The 21,775-nt window shown below is 39.9% G+C and overlaps 1 protein-coding gene and 1 long non-coding RNA gene across 5 annotated transcripts in view; one reads left to right on the top strand and one right to left on the bottom strand.

Annotated features, from left to right (window-relative positions):
• The window catches only part of LOC129763340 (uncharacterized), a 52,396-nt gene extending 36,638 nt beyond the window's left edge, over nt 1-15,758 (bottom strand). The window contains exon 1 of the long non-coding RNA XR_008740888.1: nt 10,498-15,758. This is a non-coding gene — a long non-coding RNA (uncharacterized LOC129763340). The remainder of the gene's footprint in view (nt 1-10,497) is intronic.
• The window catches only part of LOC129763338 (titin-like), a 90,840-nt gene extending 70,017 nt beyond the window's left edge, over nt 1-20,823 (top strand). For 3 of the 4 annotated variants that reach the window (XM_055762300.1, XM_055762301.1, XM_055762302.1), the window contains 6 exons: nt 10,522-10,676; nt 10,748-10,895; nt 10,965-11,144; nt 11,201-11,347; nt 18,842-18,987; nt 19,878-20,823. In XM_055762300.1, the coding sequence (XP_055618275.1) occupies nt 10,522-10,676; nt 10,748-10,895; nt 10,965-11,144; nt 11,201-11,347; nt 18,842-18,987; nt 19,878-19,968 (867 nt within the window). In that variant the 3' untranslated portion in view covers nt 19,969-20,823. The remainder of the gene's footprint in view (nt 1-10,521; nt 10,677-10,747; nt 10,896-10,964; nt 11,145-11,200; nt 11,348-18,841; nt 18,988-19,877) is intronic. The other variant, XM_055762303.1, reaches the window with a different exon arrangement.
• The last annotated feature ends 952 nt before the right edge of the window (nt 20,824-21,775 follow it).

Below are 21,775 nucleotides of genomic sequence, written 5' to 3'. Positions count from 1 at the left end.
TAATTTAAATTTTACCTCACTGTGAGAACACGGCGCCTAAGTAATTTTGGGGAAGGATAAGGCCGGTTACTGTTCCGTGAAAGAAAATTCAATTCATCGCAGAATCAATTGCTCAAAGTAATATACCGATATCTTGAAAATACTTATGTGTTAAAGGTAGCTGACTGCAGAGAGTCGGTCACTGGGTGAGCTAGGACTAGAGCCGTCAGTGTCCACGTTGCAGTTGCTAAACATAGAACTCGGGAACTCCCGAGGAAGCATTCAGCTGTGTCTGTGAATCTAGTTGAAGCATTCCGATAGGAACGCAATCCAATCAATCATAAGCGTAACCGGCTGCACACAAAGAGAGCGCGATCATGATCGACTGACTCAACGCTTGAATTAGTGCACGCGTGGTCCGGTCGCTGTTACATCGTCCCAACATCAGCTGCTGGTTTCAAAACATCGATCGAACGGTTTGGGACTGTCACCTTCTCTGTCGCACAATAAAACACACGCTAGAATGGTATGCGTTTACGAAATCGAAGTAAGTGTGAATGACTACTTCCTACTCGTTGTTTTACCGGAGGGGGGGGGGGGTGTTGGTAAACTTCTCGGATGTCGCGAGAAACATCATCATCAGTAGCACCAACGGCATGGTGGGGGAGGAGACGTGGAATGATGGTTTTACATTTGCGTTCCCTTTGATCTACGCGTGCGGGGTGTTTCAACCTGACGCTTATTTTAGATTGGCGGGGGAGTTGCACCCAGAGTATGGCCAGGGCGCAAAATTTTCTGTTTGATTGTGGTTTACCGCTGTGCTATCAATTATCAAATAGTTGTAGGCTTTGAGCTGAATTGTAAAAAGAAAGGCAGAATAAATTGTAGTTCCAGAAGTGTAAGACGTGTTCAGTGTTTCGAGGGAATTGATCAAACCCAAACCAAAGCTTATGAAGGATCATCTATTTACGATTCGACAGTTTTGTGTTTTCGTGTGGACGAACCCTTAAAACATTTAAATGATCTGTCAATTTCAAAACAGAAGTCAAAAACAACATTTTCATCTCGGTGAAGTACACGAATGAGCAACGCCTAATAATTATTAATAATTATTACCGAAATTCGGAGTCTGTGGATGCACCTTTAATAGCGCCTACTCCAACTTTCGGCCGTAATAATCGTCCTAGCCGGCATGCTGTGCATAGTTTAGTTGCCGAATTAGAGTCGACATTTTCGCTGTTGGATGTTCTCGTGCCAACGAAAAGTCACTTGAAGTCACGTAGAAAATTAAAAAAATGAGTTCAAGATGGTGAAGCTATTTTTGACGAACTTTGTGGAACATTGAATTTTTCTGATTTTTTTTTCCAAAATATATATTTTTTATCAAGGCTCATATAGCGTTAGTCTGACGAGGCCGGGAGTTCAATATTTTGACAATTTTTCTTATTATCTATGTTAGTAATATGTAACCGATTACTCGCGGTTGGCTCGAGGTTAGTATTACAAGTGTTCTCGTGATTGGGATGTTGCTGTCTCCAATGCTCTGTACGTGTGCCCGACACGGAATACTTCCTATTGGGATGCAGCTGACCATTAATCAGCAACGCCCCCCTAGTCTGTACCCCATATCTAGCGTGGTGCTTCTTCTCGACTCGAGGAATCCAAGATAGAACGGTCACTAGCCGGCACAATTATCAGCTCGGGTAGAGTTGTCATGAGCGGTAGAACCTTTGGCTCTTGTTGAATGATCAGTAGACTGAACAACCTTCGGCCCGTGTATCTGTAAAGAGTGTGTGTATGTATTGCCGCGACTAAGTAAAAGTTTATTTATTTATTCTTAGTCTTCGAAACTATAACGTACATACTGTAACTTAAACTAATCTAAATGCCTAATTCTATTAACAAAGACTTCCTTGCTGATACAGAAATCAAAATTCTCATAAACAGCGTTAAAAGCACGGATACATGCACTAAAAGGATTGTTGTATCCATAGTTTGTCCTGTTGGCTGGCAGCCGAAGAGCATTATGGTGACGAAGAGCACGAGAGGGGACGTTTATGTTGATACTCTGAAGTAATGCCGAACAATCCAAACGATTTGTGAGAACGTCAAAAATGAACACTCGCTGCAGCTTAAGACGTCTGGCCGATAATGATTCCAAACCAATCAGCAGGCAACGTGATGTGTACGGTGGTAACTCTGCAGGGTTAGCCCAGGGAAACTGGCGAAGAGCGAATCGGATGATGTGCTTCTGTACTCGTTCAAGTTTCAGACAATGTGAGACGTGATACGGTGCCCAAACTGGCGCTGCATATTCCATAACACTGCGCACTACCGAGCAGTATAGTGATTTGAGAGCATATAAAGGGTGTGTCACATCTAATTGCATCACGGAAAAAACGCTGTAGAAATTTAATTTTTAGGAATTATAACTTCAGCTTTCGCTTATAATCAGATAAGAGTGTATAGATCACGTTGGCCATGCTTCACTGTCAATTTTTCGTAAATTTGGAAAAATGTCGTCGAACGAAAAAGAGCGTCGTGAATTAATCCTGTGTACTCATTTCGAGAATCCGGAGTTGTCACATCGGGACATCGGTAAGATGCTGGGAATCGTCCAATCCACGGTCAGCAGAGTACTAAAACGATACTTCGAGAACCTAACCATCGACCGGAAGGTGAAGAACGGCAAAAATGGATGCTCCGTCAGTGAAAAAGATCACAGTTAAGCGCGTAGTTAAGCAGTTCAGACGTGATCCGAGAAGTTCGGTCCGGGATGTCGCCAATAAGCTGAATTTGTCAAGTTCATTCGTCCAGCGGACCAAGCAGCGGGAGGGCCTGCGTACATACAACGTTCAGAAGGCTCCTAACCGCGACGCAAGGCAAAACATGGTGGGGAAGACGCGAGCCCGGAAGCTGTACACCGAAATGCTGACGAAGCCGCATTGCCTGGTAATGGACGACGAAACCTACGTCAAAGCGGACTTTCGTCAGCTACCGGGCCTGTTGCAAGCAGAAACTATCCAAGTTTGCCAAAAAGTACATGGTGTGGCAAGCGATCTGCTCTTGCGGAAAGCGGAACGCCCCCTTCGTGATGACCGGCACGGTAAACGGGCAGGTTTACCTTAAGGAGTGCCTACAGAAGCGCTTACTACCACTATTGAAGCAGCACGAGGGCCCGACCATCTTCTGGCCGGATCTCGCTTCGTGCCACTATTCAAAGGACGTGTTGGAGTGGTACGAAGCCAACGGGGTCACCTTCGTGCCAAAGGAAATGAACCCGCCCAACGCGCCGGAGCTTCGCCCAATAGAGAAATATTGGGCGATTATGAAGCAGGCCCTCCGGAAGAACCCAAAAGTTGTCAAATCGGAGGCGGACTTCAAGAGAAAATGGATTTCTGTTCAAAAAAAACTACAACCTGACGTTGTACAGAACCTTATGGACGGGGTAAAGAGGAAGGTGCGAGCATACGGGCTTGGGCTCGAAGTATGAATAAAAAGAAAATGCCAAAAGTTGTTTAATAGTTTTTATTTTACTGTCTAAAATTTTCAAAAGGATCGGTCTACTGGGCGAATTTCTACAGTGATGAATGCTGTATGGCGACGGATGAATCCCAGTGCAGAGAAAGCCTTGGCTGCAGTTACCACAACATGTTCACTGAATCTAAGCTTACTGTCCATTATTACACCTAGGTCACGTATGGATTTGACTCGATCAAGAGCTGTCGAATCGATATGGTAACTGAATTCAACAGCAGTTTGGCAGCGGGTGAAAGAGATTAATTTGCATTTCTTGATATTCACGTTCATACCGTTTTCATTGCACCACAACAAAAGTCGATCTATGTCAGTTTGCAAAACTTGACAATCCAGGACTGATGTAATCACCCTGAAGACTTTCAGATCGTCTGCGAAGAATAGTTTTCTCGATGACAGACGGTGGGCGAGATCGTTTAAATATAGAATAAAGATGAGAGGCCCGAGTACGCTTCCTTGAGGAACTCCAGATGTAACGTCGAACGGTGCAGAGACTTCGTGATCCACTTGTACGAAAGCTAACCGCCCAGTAAGATAGGACCTTAACCAATCGACTATTCAACTTGGGAAGCCCAGAACTAAAAGTTTGTCGACTACAAGGGTATGCGGAACCACGTCAAAAGCCTTCGAGAAGTCTACGTAGATCTAATCTACTTGACAACGGGATTCTACTGCAGGGAATAGTATGTTACAATATTCCATCAAATTGGTCGTTGTTGAACGACGCTCGACGAAACCATGCTGAAACTCGCTGATTAGAGGTTTAGCAGCATTGTTCAGAAAACGATGGACGACTGTTTCGAATACTTTGCCCAAACAACACAGTATCGATATTCCACGATAGTTTTCAACGAGATTTATGCTTTCTGCTTTGTGGATTGGGACCATCTTTGCAGTTTTCCACATCGACGGGAACGTACACTCGGCTAATGAGCGATTAAAAATTAGCACTATAGATGCAACCAGTTCAGCTGCACACCTCTTGACAATGAACAGCGTCAATCCATCCACACCGGGTCCTTTGGAGGGGTCCACGTCGTTCAGCGCTTCAAAAACGTCTCTGGCAGAAAAACGAAAATGTGGTAGGTGCACATCATGTAAAGGTGTAAGACTACTTGTTTCCGAATTGGATACAGGAGAGGTGATGCGGAAAACACTTTTGAAGAATTGCTCTGCGTCCTTCGTATTCTACATTGCATGGAATGCGTTTCGATGATTTTTGAGATCTAACGAAAGCCCAAAATGATGACGGGTTCAGCTTCAAACCTGCTTGAAGTCTATCTACGTACGCTGCATATGTTGTCCTCAGGAGAACATTATATTCACTTTCGATTAGTCGTACGGCATAGATCGGATAGGAGAGATATGAAACAGGGACACAACGAAGGAAACATCATTAAACGTTGACATCGACGTTTCTGAGAAACAGGTATAGATGAAGCAGAAGGATCACGGCTACCTAAGATATCCCGGACGGGGATATCCGATTGTCTGCCTTGTGCTCTCAGCTCTAGAGAGCTGAGCAAAAATTCGAAGTTTCGAAAAATTTATAAAAACTGAAACATCGAGTTTTTATAAATTTTCGAAGCTTCGAATTTTTGTATGTTAACTATCATTTTTAGCCACAAATTATGAATTCTGATGTGATTTGAAACAAAAAAGCTCTTTACCAAAAAGACGGGTGGGTAATGTCGGGGACATAACCGGAGTGACGTAGGACTATACAAAGGGGACAGCTTTTGCTAAATATATATTTTAAATATATTGTTTTATTATCTTCTGCTACGTGAATACCTACCTATCTACCTGAAAAATGGATTAGTTTACTGTTTACTCTTCATGAACATGTTGGGGGTTCTGAAAAGAGCCTTTGGTGTTGTGTTTTTGCGTTTTTTTACAAACTTTCTCAATTTTTTCTCGCTGTCTTATAGTTAATTCTTGATTTTTTTCCGAAGGCTTTGTACTTCTTAAATGTTCAACGCCGGACATCTTTCGGCGTATGCACATATCGTACAATCAAAATGATGGCTGTGATAGGGGATGCATAGGTGGTCATCAGCTCATTCACTATCATATATTTCACTATTGAACACATTACCGTACCTTAAACTGAGGTTTCGGAGACGAATGAATTGTAAGATTTGTATCTCCGCAAACAAAGTAAATAGAAATGAAAAAGAACTGAGGTTTTGGAGACGAACTCTACGATCTGTCGAGAAATAAACGAGCTAGAAGCGTTCTGAAAAACCAACAGTAAATACAGGGACGGATGACCTTCGGATTAAAGTCCTTTAAAATAAGAACAGAGCAGCAGGTAATACATAGCTCATCATGTTGCTCCTTAGTTATTTTTCTATACAAAGCAGATGTAACGTCAGTCAATTTTCAACATCAGTTATCAACCAAAGAAAGCAGTCCTTGCTACCGAGAAAATTCGTTAATGCCATCCTGCATACAATGTGTTGTAATTTGAAGCCATTTTTAATTCGGAAACCATGCATGGGTTTGTGAAAACTGAATGATTAATTTAAAAGACCCCAACCACCAATAAGTTCAAGAACAAGATAAACAAAATAAATCAGTTTATATTATATGTCATATTATGTCTCTTTAGAATGCATTGGTATTGTGAAAAACTTTCAATAACTCTTCTTTGAAAGGTTTAATGGCCCTGAAAAGCGCCGTGTTTTACGGTGGCTGGTTTTGCCACCAAAACAGACTGTATAAACAAACTTTTTCCTTCTTCTACCTGCTGCCGTTTTGCGATTGCGTTTGCCACACGCTGAAGCTAGTTGTTACCACCGAACCGAATGTGCTATGTTCTGTTCGGTTTTGCGGGTTTTTTTTATTGTTGTGAGCAGCTTTGCAAGCCAACTCGAACACTCCGGCGGCCGAAATTCTATAACCGCTATTAGGTATACTGGTGCTCCGGCACCAATCCGTTGATGCGATGTGATGTGAAACGATGACATACAACCACACTGATTTACGGTTTGAAAGAGAATGATATATTTTTCAGCGGATCCGCGCGTTTTGTACTTTAGCGGTACACGGTCACAGGATAGAGACAAATCGGCAGACTCAGCCAAAGGGGCGAGTCCAACGAGACGAACGAAAGAGCGTTAAAAGGCAGCGATGGCAAAAAAATACATTCATTGCGATTTGTTCGCTCGTTGGATTCACGTGCAGGCTAAAAAGGGTCCTTTTCAGGATCACAAAATTATCTTTAATCTAAAGAGTTTATTGTTTTGTTATCACTCGATATCCCCATCTTGTTCGGCTAAACCTTCCTGTTTAGCGATTGCGTTTGCCACTCGCCACAGCTTTCACAGTTGGAAAATTTCTTCCCATCCAGCTTGTGACATGTTGTACAGTAAATTACATTTAATGCGACGTGCCGAAACACCACTCAGTGTCGCATTGGAGGCGATTTTAACCTGTAATTGAACATTTGCGATGACAGTGGTACAGTGTCGACTTTCGATGTGGGGTCATAATTTGGACCTCGAACTTTATGTTTACAAAAATGTCCAACTAAATATGTCGCATTACAGGTCCGTCCAATTAGCTGAATGTCGAGCTAAATGTAAATTACTGTACTTTCAATCTAGAAGCAATTTTAAAATTAATGAATATTGAATATTCGGGAAAGTCCCCAACCATAAATAAGCTCAGAACAACTGCCAAATTCACATACTCATCATATACTGGCAAACAAATTATGAAAAAATCAATTTGTGTTTTATTATTATTTTGGATATTATTTTAGAAAGCATTGAACTGTATTTCGTAAACTCTTTTTTGAAAGGTTTAATGGCCCTGATAAGCGCCGTGTTTTATGGAATTTTAGAAAACTTAGTACTCGTGGTTTTGAAAAAAACCATTTCGAACGCCTTATTCTGGATTTGCCACCAAAGCAGATTGTATAAAGAACAAACTTTTTTCTTCTGCTACCTGCTGCCGTTTTGCGATTGCGTTTGCCACTCGCTGCAACTGCCTGTTGTTGTCTTGATGTCCACCGAACCGAATGTGTGCTATTCTGAATGCGGGTTTTCTTATCGTCGCGAGCAGCTTTACCAGCCAACTCGATCACTTCGACGGCCGAAACTATATAACGCCGGCTAGGTGGACTGGTGCACTGGTACTAACGCGCTCGGCCTAGCTACCCTTGCGGGGAACTCCAGATCAACACGGTTCGAGCGGGATTTTGCCTTTCCCTTCACTTTTCCTCCTTTGCCATGTCCAGACATGGCTGCTTGGGTTGGTTTGTTGAAGTGTTTTGATGCGAACCGATGTGGTGTACGGTTTGAATGAGAATGATCGTTACGGCAGCGGAGCGGGGATTTTTAAGCTGACTGGCTGGCTCGAGAATTACGCATGTGTGAGACAGCGACCAATGTTTCGTTCATTTTTTTCTTTTTCCTTTCCAATGGTGCTTCATTATATTTCGCTGCTGCTCTGGTTGCCCGTTTTGGTCGGTACGATTTGAGGAGCACAAAATGGACCAATCAAAAATGGGCAAATAGTGCATTTGGACAATGCTTGATATTTCACAATTATTCAATTATTTATCTCAAGAAAAATGAAATGTTATTCATTATGATAGATGCGTAGATATATTTCCTATCAATTGATGCCAAAACCATTGCGATCTATTGAGAAATGCTCGAGTTATAAGCGTTCCAAATCTTGCATTTTTTCCTACTTGTTCAGTGCCTAGATTTCCATTTCACCCCCTAATCTTCCGGTTAGACGTAGTCCTACGTAAAAAAAAACATTTCTAATTTATTGTCTTTTTTATTTAATTTTTCAAATTTTATATATGTATTTTTAATTTTTTTTCTTATAAAATAGAAGTCATGTAAAAAATAAAAAAAATGAGTGCAAGATGGTAAAGCTATTTTTGACGAACTTTGTGGAACATCGTGTTTTTATAGATCTTCGAAACCTCGAATTGTTGTATGTTAACAATCATTTTTAGCCTCAAATTATGAATTCTGATGTGATTTGAAATAAAAAAAAGCTCTTTATCAATCTACTGTATTTAGAGCCATTCTCGAGATATTCAAATTTTTCTAATTTATTGTCTTTTCTAAAGTGTACTAGCTGACTCGGCAAATTTCGCCCCGCCCAAAATTTATTTTTCGTTATCACATTCACGTTTTCTTACTAAGCGCACGTTCATAGGTCCAATCGCAGAACTGTTCATTGATTGATCTTCTAATCTAACCCTTTAAAATTACCTTTTACTATAACATTCCTAGTACTTCTAACAAAAATCGTCATTATAATATCAGATTATTATCAGACACAATTCTCGTTCAAGATTTTTTAACCACTTGCAAATAACATGTTTCTCCTTTACATGGAATGAATGGTTGATACAGAAAATATGATAGAATAAAGACAGCCCTAAATCGGACAATTCCTTTCTCGAGTTTTGCTGACACATTCGGCGATCCACTTTTATTTATATAGAAGGAAGATGATATAGGAGTGCGTTTTATCACATTAAAATTCATTTCCATTTTCGAACGAAGATCAATTTCACAAACATCAAATGGACTAACAACGCTTGTCAATATGTAATTGTAGAACACATGCGAATTGAATTTTACGAATTTTCTCATTTTCTCCCAGAGTTTTCCGAAAATTTTCCATTGTCTTGTTTGATTGGAATATGTGTATTATTTTTATGGGACCCCCTCTCCATTCCAGAGGAGGGCGGGGTTTCATACTATCATAGAAACATTTCTCGTACCCAAAAACCCTCACATCCCAAATTTGGCTCCATTTGCTTGATTATGCGAAAGTTGGTGTTTCATTTGAATGACAGTATCCCCATAGAGAAGGGGTAGGTGTGTCGAACCACCATAGAAACATTTATTGCTCCCTAAAACCTCCATATGCAAATTTTGGTTCAATTCGCTTGATTAGTTCTCGAAATATACAAACCTCCCCTCTCTCTGAAACCTCCACATGCACAATTTTGGTTCCTTCTGCTTGATTAGTTCTTGAGTTATGCAGCAATTTGTGTTTCATTTATTTGGCAGCCCCCACTTAGCGAGATGGAAGGGGTATCTAACCACCATAGAAACGTTTCGTGCCCCATAAAACTTCCACATGCCAAATTTGGCTCGAATTGCTTGATAAGCTCCCGAGTTATGCAGAAATGTGTGCTTCATTTGTATTGCAGAATTGTCGAACCACAATAGAAACGTTTATCGATCCCTAAAACCTCTATATGCCAAGTTTGATTCAAGTTGCTTGATTAGTTCTCGAGTTATGCACTGCTTTTAACTATAATTTGATTATTCATTTTTGTGTTTAGATTGATTTATGGTTGATGCCGAGTAAAGTCGTCTGCGATATGTAACGTTGCATCGCTATAACGTGTTGTTCTATCGGTACAATAGAAGTTTATATGAAAAAAACCATATAAATTTAAAAAAATTATAATAAAATACAATAAATTAGAAATGTTTTTTTCAAATATCTCGATATTTTAGATATTGCAAACCAAAGTTTTTTTTTGTAAATAAAAAAAGGGTACTATTTTTTTTCTTAGTGTGTATTTTTTCACGTTTGAACATCAATACTCTATAACTCTTTCTAAGACACTATTTCGGTACGACTCATAGTTTTTGAGATATAAATTATCAAAGATTTCTCTGACTAAAATCGATACACCCTTTTCGAAAGTTACACTTGAGTCAAAAAATTCCCAATTGCTGTGGAAAACTCATATTTCCTCCAACCCAAACGGAATACTAACTTTCATTTGAATAAAAAATACTCATGTTTTGTCATTTGTCGATTTCATTTGGAATTGCTCTGAGTATTTAACATTAATCCTGATATCCCTTTTGAATAAATTCGAATGAAATAAAGGTTGTAATTTGTGTAATTCGTATTTTTCAGTTACTTTAATGAAAGCAAAGTGAGAACGAACCGCCTGAAACAGAATCATTAGGTACTTACCATTTTCTGCCGTTTCCTTTCCAGAGCCATTTATTCTTCGTGATGGAGTACCTGAACGGTGGTGATTTGATGTTCCACATACAGCAGAGCGGTCGCTTCACGGAAGGGCGGGCGCGATTCTATGCGGCCGAGATCATGTCCGGGCTGAAGTTCTTGCACCGGAAGGGAATTGTCTATCGGTAAGAACTGAAATGCACATCACACCGCGCAGCGGTTCGAAATGAATCAATGTATGTCTGTTCACCTCTAGCGATTTAAAGTTGGACAACGTGCTGCTGGACTACGATGGTCACGTGAGGATAGCCGACTTCGGTATGTGTAAGCTGGAGATTTATTTGGACCGGCTAGCAGACAGTTTTTGTGGTACACCGGATTACATGGCGCCTGAAATCATTAAAGTAAGCTGACATCGCGTTTAGATTGGAATCGGCTACGATTTTACGATAATTTTCCTGAATCCTCAACAGGGTCAGAAGTACAACCAAGCTGTCGATTGGTGGTCGTTCGGTGTGCTGGTGTACGAAATGCTCGTCGGACAATCACCCTTCAGTGGTTGTGACGAGGACGAACTGTTCTGGTCGATTTGTAACGAGATTCCATGGTTTCCACATTTCCTGTCGAAGGAGGCACTCAAATTGCTCCAGTCGGTAAGTAGCGTCGTGTTGCATGGGGATGAATATCTAAACACGGATTTGAATTTAAGCTGCTGGAGAAAGACGCCTCAATTCGGCTAGGTTGTCTAAACACGATAGGAGAAGAGAGTGACCCCAAATACCACCCGTTCTTCGATAGTATAGACTGGCATAAACTGGAAAGGAGGGGATTGGATCCCCCGTTCAAACCGCAAGTGGTGAGTAACGACTCTCGAGTATCGTCAACTGGCGCAGTTCGGATGAAGGTTGAACTTTTTTCAATTTATTATCGACTCGAATATTCATATTTTTATGGTTTTTGTTAGTCCCTAACTCTTTGGGCACGGTGGTATTAAGAATGTTCTACCTTTTTGATTTGTAAAAACGCATAGTGGGACATTTTCTGACCCACCTAGAAATATTAGAATAGCTGCGTGCTCATATTTTTTTCGGAACCTTCTTATTTAAAGTAGTTGGCAACACCATTAGCAAATGTCAGAAATATATTCGATTTATCATCATATGAGAACACACCAAATATTTCAATCTTGAATGATTAAAAAAATTCTGTGCAACATTACTGTTTTTTTTTCAAAAATTCTGTACCTCAAAGGGTTGAAGGGAAAAATTGTTGATTTGATCAAGGCTGGCATTCGGAGAAAATAAGACAAATTATTATTTTGGATCTACTAGAAACAATGTTTCTCGTAGAACTTACTTGTCACGTTACATATTCCTGAATTACATAATGCCAGTCAGCGCTCCAGTTGTAGTATCCAGTGACTAGAGCCTAGTTACTACAGCCATGTAAACACTCGATTCCAGTTACTGGTACCATTATCGAACAGGTAATTGGCCTCTCCAGCGAATAGAAAGTTTTCCACTGCTGCCTGCCTACTGGATGCCAATAGAAAAATGACAACTGCTTGCAATTAGTGCGTCATATTATACATGTGTGTGAAATGCAAATGTTAGGTAACTCCAGTGTTGCCATATATTCATCTGTATTGGTGGATTTTCAGATGTATTGAACACACTACACAAATAAAAATCATGAATAAAAATTATCTTCACCGTTCTCAATTAGTATTCTATGTTTTTATTGCATGGTAAAAAATTATTAAATTTTGGGTAAACCTAGTTTAGAGTGTAATGTTTCCATATGCGAAATTTCGTCACGATCTTTCAAGTGAATATCGAAATGGCTTCCAAGCAAGAAGTGCTACGACAAAAAGTTATGGGCGCGATCGTAGAAAATCCAGGTCAGTCCCAGGCCAGGTGTATCACGAAACAGTTGGGAATGAAGCATTCGACCGTATCCCGTGTGGTAAAATCGTTCAAGAGTTTCAGTTTTCCACTGAAACTTATTCTTCTAGTATGAAATTATCTTCAGATACAATTTTTTTAGACTATTTTACCACATGAAGAAAACAAAGTTTCCCATTCACATTACACACTAATTTGATGCGGAGAAGGTAAGTTTCATTCATAATTTATATTTGAAAAGGTGTTCATTCTGCCTGAAAAGCCATTATTATCTTTGATGCTTCACTAACTCGTAAAACGTAGTTCAATGGCGTGCCGTTCATCTCGTTTTCAACGCGAAATGTGTACGGGAATGAGGCCCTCTGTTTTGGCCGGATCTGGCATCGTGCCATTACCCGGAACCGGTGATGGAGTAGTACGAAGTCAATGATGTTATTTTTGTGCCCAAAACGGCAAATCCGTTAAACTCGCCAGAACTTCGCACAATACACAAATTCTGACCGATTATGGAGGGCAAGTTCCGGAAAACAGGGAAGGTCTTCAAAAACGACCAGAGTTTGATAAAAGATGGTATTTATTTATTCACTGAGAGTTTCGAAACACCTCAAATTTGCGGTGATCATTTTTGGCTTTTCATTTTTTTGAGTATGACCTTTATTAGCAAACTTGCATCTCCAACGACGTCACGTCTAACCATTTTTTCCGGCGCAAATTCGAAGAAATATCATGATCGATCGGAATCGATTCATCCTAAAATACTGCCAAATTCACACAAGCTCTCCCCAAGCAAACAAAAATCAGTTTGTTTTTCTGTTATTTCGGATATATCGTTAGAATGCATGGAACCGTTGCATTGAATTGTATTGTAGTAACTCTTTTATGAAAGTTTTTGAGGCCCTCAGAAGATCCAAAAGCGATTCGCGAGAACACAATGCCATATGTCTAAATTTGTATCCTTATTTTGCACTCTTCTAGACAATCTGGAGGCAGTCACATGCAATTTTGCATCAGTATCATCACTGTGTGCTGTATCGACTACATGAGAGCGATGGGTGACGAAACAAAATAAAAACTCGTTGACCGCTAACACTGCTGCTTCTGCCATTGCTACCGCTATTGCTATTCGTGGTTATGCTATGCTGGAACGCTCATCAGCACATCCGCTTTGCTTCGAGGTTAGAAAATGAATGATATTTTCAGAAAGCAACTATCAAATTTATTTGATTTGATTGGCGGTAGAATCACAAGGGGAGTGGCTTACGATTCAATGTTTTCTTGTATTCAAATTATATTCCGCTGTTACATCTTTTCCATCCATTCGGTTGGAACCATTTGAGGAACACAAATTGGACAAATCAAAACGTACAACATAGTGCGCTTGGATAATGCTTGACTTTTCACAATTATTCAATTGTTCATGGTGGAAATATTTCCCATCAATTGATGCAAACATCTTTGCGAACCATTGAAAAATACTCGATTTATAAGTATTCAAAATCTTTTTTTTTTTTTTCATTGTTTCGGGGTTTAGATATTCATTTTCCAGTTGTCCAGTTGCTGGAAATGTGAAGTACACTGGCAAACTGGCCGCTTGCTACTGTGTTAATCAAGGAAGGTTCTCTGACATGCTTCGATAGAAAAAAGCCCTTCCGATTTGTCTTTGAAATAGTTTTTTGCACGTGAGAAAATGGCATTCAACACATCTTGGTTTGACCAAAATTAAATTTTTTTCTTGTTTTTAAAATGCTGAAACTCATTGTTCATGCAACATGTATAGTCAATCGCAAAATTGAGTGTACACACCTGGGTGGTTCGTTATTTTTGAGTTTTCCGGGATTATAAAATAAATAATTGTAAACAACCTATATTCATCATATACTCGAACCCTTTTACTCTCATGTAGTGATAATAAAAAAAAAGAATACAGTTCTACTTCGTGTTTACAAAACAAACATTAACACCTCAATTCAGACGTAGCAAAATTAAGTGTACAGTTCAAGTCTCTCTTTAAAAAAAATGAAATCAGTTCAGAAATGTTAATCGATAACAAAAATCAATCCCCTCGTTTTTGGTATGGCCCTTTGATTCTTGATTTCCCACCATAGATGCTCAATAGTGTTCAAGTCCGGTGACTGCGGGGGTGTTTGGAGTTGATTGGGACATTATAGAGCAGGCGCTCTCGCACGATGAGACCAGCTTGTTTTGAGTCATTATCCTGTTGAAAGTAGTAATCACGAGGAAGACCCAATTTCTGCACGGAAGACTGCAGGTTACTTTTCAAGATGTTCAATTAACCAAACTGCTGAACCTGGAGCACCGATCCTGGTTTCCTTCACACCATTTGTCTTCCATCCGATTCAAAGAGATTGGTTTTCGTCTCATCCGTATAAAGTTGGTCCAGAACTCCTTAAGTATGTTTACATATGCCTCAGCAAACTGCCTACCAAACATTGAATCGCATGACTTGGCATATTCTAAGTCGCATATGAAAAGAGATCGAATCAAAATCATATATAACGTCGAACAAAGGATACATTATGTACATTTCAAATCGTATAAAATGCGAAGACTTCGATTTTATTTATCACTACAAATTAAGTCTTAATTCGGCGTAACAAGTTTCGGTTTTATGATACACACTATCGTAAAACCGATCTATACGAAATCATATATGCATATCAGGCTGATACAGTTAAATTTAATATTATATGACACATAAATTGAATTAATGTAGTACATGACGGACTCTATTATAAACAATCTGCGATTTCTTTTCACTGTAAATAATCGAGTAAAAAAAAAATTCAATAATAAGGCTCTGTTTGCCTTAAACTGACTCTAATTCAAAAATTGTAGGACAATTTTGTTGCTTCCATTTGAAAAATGAGAAAATTTTATACAGGATACAGTTGTAAAACTTTTGAATTGAAAGATTTAAGTAATATTTCAAAAGCGAAAAACTTAAAAATTAGTGATTTTGAAGGTGTTATTCTTAATTTTATACAAACAAAACCATAACAATCTCGAATATTTCTATCAGCCAAATCAAAGCTCTCTCTTTGACACCCAACTTCTATCTTTTTTTAATTTCGTTTCATTAACATTTTAAACAATTCCTGGTGAATCTTCAACTAAAATCTACAACAATCCCGATTTTTACTTCTCTGTTTTTATAATAGCTAATTCACTTTCACTTTAACGTTGAAATATAAAGGGTGTGTCACATCAAATTGCATCACGGAAAAAACGCTGTAGAAATTTAATTCTTAGGAATTATGTCTTCAGCCTTCGCTTATAATCAGATAATAGTGTATACATCACGTTGGCCAAGCTTCACTGTCAATTTTTCGTAAATTTGGAAAAATGTCGTCGGCCGAAAAAGAGCGTCGTGAATTAATCCTGTGCACTCATTTCGAGAATCCGGAGTTGTCACATCGGGACATCGGTAAGATGCTGGGAATCGTCCAATCCACGGTCATCAGAGTACTAAAACGATACTTCGAGAACCTAACCATCGACCGGAAGGTGAAGAACGGCAAAAATGGATGCTCCGTCAGTGAAAAAGATCACAAGCGCGTAGTTGAGCAGTTTAGACGTGATCCGAGAAGTTCGGTCCGGGATGTCGCCAATAAGCTGAATTTGTCAAGTTCATTCGTCCAGCGGACCAAGCAGCGGGAAGGCCTGCGTACATACAAGGTTCAGAAGGCTCCTAACCGCGACGAAAAGCAAAACATGGTGGGGAAGACGCGAGCCCGGAAGCTGTACACCGAAATGCTGACGAAGCCGCATTGCCTGGTAATGGACGACGAAACCTACGTCAAAACGGACTTTCGTCAGCTGCCGGGCCTGTTGTTCTTCTCCGCAGATGACAAATTCAGCGTTCCGGAGGAGATTCGCAAGCAGAAACTATCCAAGTTTGCCAAAAAGTACATGGTGTGGCAAGCGATCTGCTCTTGCGGAAAGCTTCGTGATGACCGGCACGGTAAACGGGCAGGTTTACCTTAAGGAGTGCCTACAGAAGCGCTTACTACCACTATTGAAGCAGCACGAGGGCCCGACGATCTTCTGGCCGGATCTCGCTTCGTGCCACTATTCAAAGGACGTGTTGGAGTGGTACGAAGCCAACGGGGTCACCTTCGTGCCAAAGGAAATGAACCCGCCCAACGCGCCGGAGCTTCGCCCAATAGAGAAATATTGGGCGATTATGAAGCAGGCCCTGCGGAAGAACCCAAAAGTTGTCAAATCGGAGGCGGACTTCAAGAGAAAATGGATTTATGTTCAAAAAAAACTACAACCAGACGTTGTACAGAACCTTATGGACGGGGTAAAGAGGAAGGTGCGAGCATACGGGCTTGGGCTCGAAGTATGAATAAAAAGAAAATGCCAAAAGTTGTTTAATAGTTTTTATTTTACTGTCTAAAATTTTCAAAAGGATCGGTCTACTGGGCGAATTTCTACAGCGTTTTTTCCGTGATGCAATTTGATGTGACACACCCTTTATCACCATCGCTTGAAATAAGTCATGTTTGAGATATAAAAAACATTTTTAACAGTATATAATCGAGTTTAAAATTTTATATAATCGATATTAGAAATTTGACATATCAGGATCCGCGATGTCGTACATACAGTGTCGACGTCTGATAGTAAATCCTAAATCATACAGACGTATGACAATATTCGTACTAGATGCATCTGTACGTCGTATATTCATCCAAACTAATTCGCAAGCAACTGTCATGTATGTATATCACCCCAACTTTTGCATGTATATGGCTTAGGAGCGCATCATATACCACCTAAAATGTGGGATATATGATGCTGTATATAAGCTAGTTATACGATTGAATGTTCGCTGGGGGCGTCCAGTCGATTTATTTCGTATTCACCTTTGAGATGAAAGGCTTTTCACGGCCAACACGACCTCTCAGATTGTTGCTATATGCTACTCTCCGGACAGTGTCTGTGCAGGTCTGGTCTCTGGTCCAATTATGCCGACTACTTCGGTAGTGAACTTAGGAATGTTTGTTTTAGGGTTCATTCGTATTCGTTTGTGTCCTCTACCCGGAAGATTTTCCATGGATCCTTCGTATTTCGATTTGTTTATGATTTTGATATATTGTAGAGTGGGTTTTTCCGACAACAGCTGCTATTTCCCGCAATGTTTTCGAGAAGTTTTACTTATAATCATTGTACGTGTAACAATATGTTCCTTTCCTCTTATTTGCCATTTTGATGAAAACTTTTTCAAACATCAACAAAAAACAAGACCCAACATTGCCCAAGTAGGGCGATACTGCTGCAATTCCACGTTCGATATTCCTACGAAGTTTATCAATCGTCGCTGCCTTGTTGACATAGACCATAGACTTGACGTAGCCCCACAGGAAATAATCAAATCGCACGACCGAGGCGGCCAATTGACTGGGCCATTTCGTGAGATAACACGCTTACCAAACTTGGTTTTTCATAAATCTATTGTTAAATTCGCTATGGGGCTTGTGGCGCCGTCCTGTTGAAATCACATATCGTCCAAGTCCATATCATTCAATTCGGGCCAAAAATATTCGGTTATCATTGAGCGGTAGCGATCCCCATTCACAGTAACGTGCCGGTCTCAAATCATCACGGAAGAAGTACCGCCCAATGACGCCGCCGGACCATAAACCGCGCCAAACCGTAATCATCGCCTCATCGCTGAAGATGATTTTCCGATGAAAATTCGGATCATTTTCAAGTTTTTGCTCAGCCCAATTCACGAACATACGACGCTTCTGGTGGTCATGCGACTTCAGTTCTTGCGTCAATTTGATCTTGTAAGGATGTAGGCCAAGATCTTTCCGCAAACTCGCAGAGATGCCCAACGCTTGAGAAAGACGTGTGAGAGACTGATTTGGCTCTTCCTCAATTGATGCGCTAGCGGCAGCAATATTCTCGACACTACGGGCACTTCTTTGTCTCGCTGGCACGGGAACATTTTGTACTGTGCATGTGGATTCTAATTTTTCCACTAGACGCTCAACTGTTGATCTGGCAGGACGATTATGACGAAAGTTGAGGCCATTGACTCCGAATTTCAGTAGTAAATTTTAATAATCTCGACTCGTTGTTGAATCGTATATCTTTTCATTATGGAATGTCAAACCTTACTGAAAAGAAATGTCAAGAAAGCGGAACCAATGGCGTCGTTTGCTGTCCCTATCAGTCTACTTTTGTAGCGTCCCTATTGAAATAATCGTTACAATAGCTCCGTTCCACCTTCACCTTAAACCTTAATTAAGTTTTACATGTTATTCTGATTCTGAGTATAAGTTATGTATTTTTTTTCAAGATCTAAATTATTAAATTAAATTATAAAATCGATCATCCGAAAAGCTCCAGTTGACGTTACAATCATATTTCCATGTTTTTGAGCAAAATAGAATAACGCTTACTATCTCTTTCAGCGACATCCTTTGGACACACAGTATTTCGACAAGCAGTTTACGCGAGAGAGGGCGCGACTAACGCCGATCGATCGCAACATCCTGGCTTCGATGAACCAGGCCCAGTTCGAGGGCTTTACCTACACCAATCCGAACAACACTCTAACGTGAATATTGCCTCTGTTGTTTGCTACATTTAGTTTTTACTGTAATAATTAGCATTATTTTGATAACTATGCGATCACTTCCGTCACAATTTCGTAAATCAAAACACATATACATGCTCTCCTTCTTTTTTCTGTCTCTCTGTCTCAGTAATGTTCTGATCGAATGTCGTTGCAATTACTCATTAACAACCAGATTTAACAATAAATATGCAACATACCCACATAAACATTAGTTGTACTTCAATAGTTCTAATACCGTGTAAAAACCAAGCAAATATGGCGGCGATACCATGAGAGTAATGTCATTTTTTTGTGTAATAGCACTAGTAACGAACGAACGTCTTTTTTATCTTCGTTCCAATTGAGTATGATATCTCAAAATTAGATATGGCTAGCGCTATTGTAACTCTGCCACCTATTTCTGTTACTGTTGTGTTTTAATCGCTAGGACAATATTTACATTTGACGCATAAACAAATAAAAAAATGCACCGCACAGTATCCATACACACACATGCACACATTTCATGTTTTTTATTTCTTTGCCGGAACGTATCATATATTTTTTGGCCTACTATGTCTACTCCGTCTAATGAAGTTTGTTAGTTAAAAGTTGCAATATTTTCGAACCAGCAGGAGTTAATAATATTTTCTCTTTTCTTCTTAATTTTTTATCTCTTCCATGTCCTGTACACTTCACACAAAAACACCTTTACTATATGCAACCATTTCGTTGCGAACCAAACCAAACACGATTGTTGACTCCATTTCAAAAATTAAACTCCGATACGTACTATCTGATATGTTACGCACACACCGCAAAAAAAAACACACGAACACATTCACACCTGAAAATCATGACAAACAATGAACCGCCCGCTGGTAATGCAGGAAATTGCGGGAAAAGCACCGGAAGAAGCAAAAGAAAATGTATTTTTGTCCTCAATGTGGTGAAATGAAAGTTACGTATAATGTATTTTGAATGCGAATGCACACACACAAAGCTTAGCTACTTACAGAGATCGTGAAATAAATGATTACAAAGTGGTGTAATGTATAATTTTGTACTCTTTCTCTCTTCCTTGCCGTTCGGAGATCGATTCGAAACGTTGCCTCAAATCATTCGGACCAATGAGTACTACAAGTAGGGACCAAATGTAAAGGGAGCTCCCGCCGATGACTTTCCTTGCTACCACATTTTTGACAGCCTTAATACTGAATTTGTGACTGACCTCGTAACCAACGATGCATATTGTTCTGTCCCCGATACATTATACCATCCCATACACATACACACACTCACACATACCGCGCCCACTTAACCACAACAATCGAATAAATCTGCTTTTTGACTCACTCTCACACCACAGGACTCCCGAAATCAGCTCACACCCACTACGAGTGCTACGCTCGGAAACCTTCCGAAGACACTACATGCTTTAGACCCCGCCACATCCCGGCCATGACATACCGATGCCGTTGCCGGTCGCTTATGCTCTGAATGCTGCAAATCCCAACTAGTTTCATTTCGATTTTCGACGTTTTTGATTTAATTTTGTTCCCTGCGAGGAAGGTTCCCGCTGCAGAGGGGTGATACAACTATTTTTGTAGGATTAATTTTTGGTAACAGTTGAACACTTTGTATGTTGTTATTTGTATAGGTCCTCCATGCTGAAGCTAATATTGGGAGGACCTAGGAGAAAGGAAGAAACAATAGAATAAATGATATAGACCTAATGAAAGCAAAAATTCTAGGGGGGGGGGAGCAATGAAAAATAGTTCGTTGAATTATGTTCTATACCATTTTTATGTATTATATTGGAGGAATAAAAATAAACAGAAAAATAAAAATAAAAAAATCTTGGATATATACCTTTGCGTTACAGTCTTATTTATCCGAAAAGGAAAAGCCTATACAGAACGGAGCTCATGCGCAGACAAAACATCTTCTTTCCATATCAACAGGTTGAATGTCATCCAACAGATACAGTCAACCCTCATATAACGCGGTACTCTCAGAACGCGGTTTCCATATTACGCGGCGATGAAATTGCGACAGCCCTCCAATAATAACGCGGTACGCTTATAGCGCGGTTTCCGTTTACGACATCGATTTCAGGCAAGCTCCGGCTTAGAGGATATGATTCGCAAGCCAAGATGTGCTGCAAAATTAGCTGTCATTGCCAAACCTATCAAACTGCTTGATGAGCGTAAGGCAGATCTATGGAAAAAGGTGCACCCGTTTGGTTATTAAGCAGGGTTAGAGGAGCGGTAGAAAACAGTACTGCAGAAAGCGGAAGGGGGTTTATCTGAAATGTTAAAGAGGAAGGACGATCACAAGAGTTTGAATGAATTCTGCACTCTCTCATTATTTAAGTAGTATTCAGCTGCTACTAGTACTTTATTCGAAGATAAACGTTTGCAACATGAACTGTTGTAGAGTTCACAAATGTGCACAAGCGTACTGTGTTTTGTTTTCAAAAAATCAGTATACTTTAAAAATTGTTACAGAAATAATGTGCAGATTGAGTATGCGAAGCCACTTCTTTAACTTCAGCATCATCAACGTCCGTAGTCCCCATCTAGGTAGGTATCCACTTTTATCAGAGAAGAACACACCCGAATGCAGTTTTGAAATTTTAACAGTTAAATGAAAATTTTTAGTTTAGTTTTGACGTAGGACTACGTCTTTGATTTCTATATAGGGGGTCACTCTACGAAAAATGTAATGTTTGTCTAAGAGTTTTCAATGCATATTACGCTAAATCGTTCTTACTATATCTGTTATA

Source organism: Toxorhynchites rutilus, chromosome 1, assembly GCF_029784135.1.
Source record: "Toxorhynchites rutilus septentrionalis strain SRP chromosome 1, ASM2978413v1, whole genome shotgun sequence".
Lineage (NCBI taxonomy): Eukaryota > Metazoa > Arthropoda > Insecta > Diptera > Culicidae > Toxorhynchites > Toxorhynchites rutilus.
This window is presented reverse-complemented; position numbering and strand designations above follow the sequence as displayed.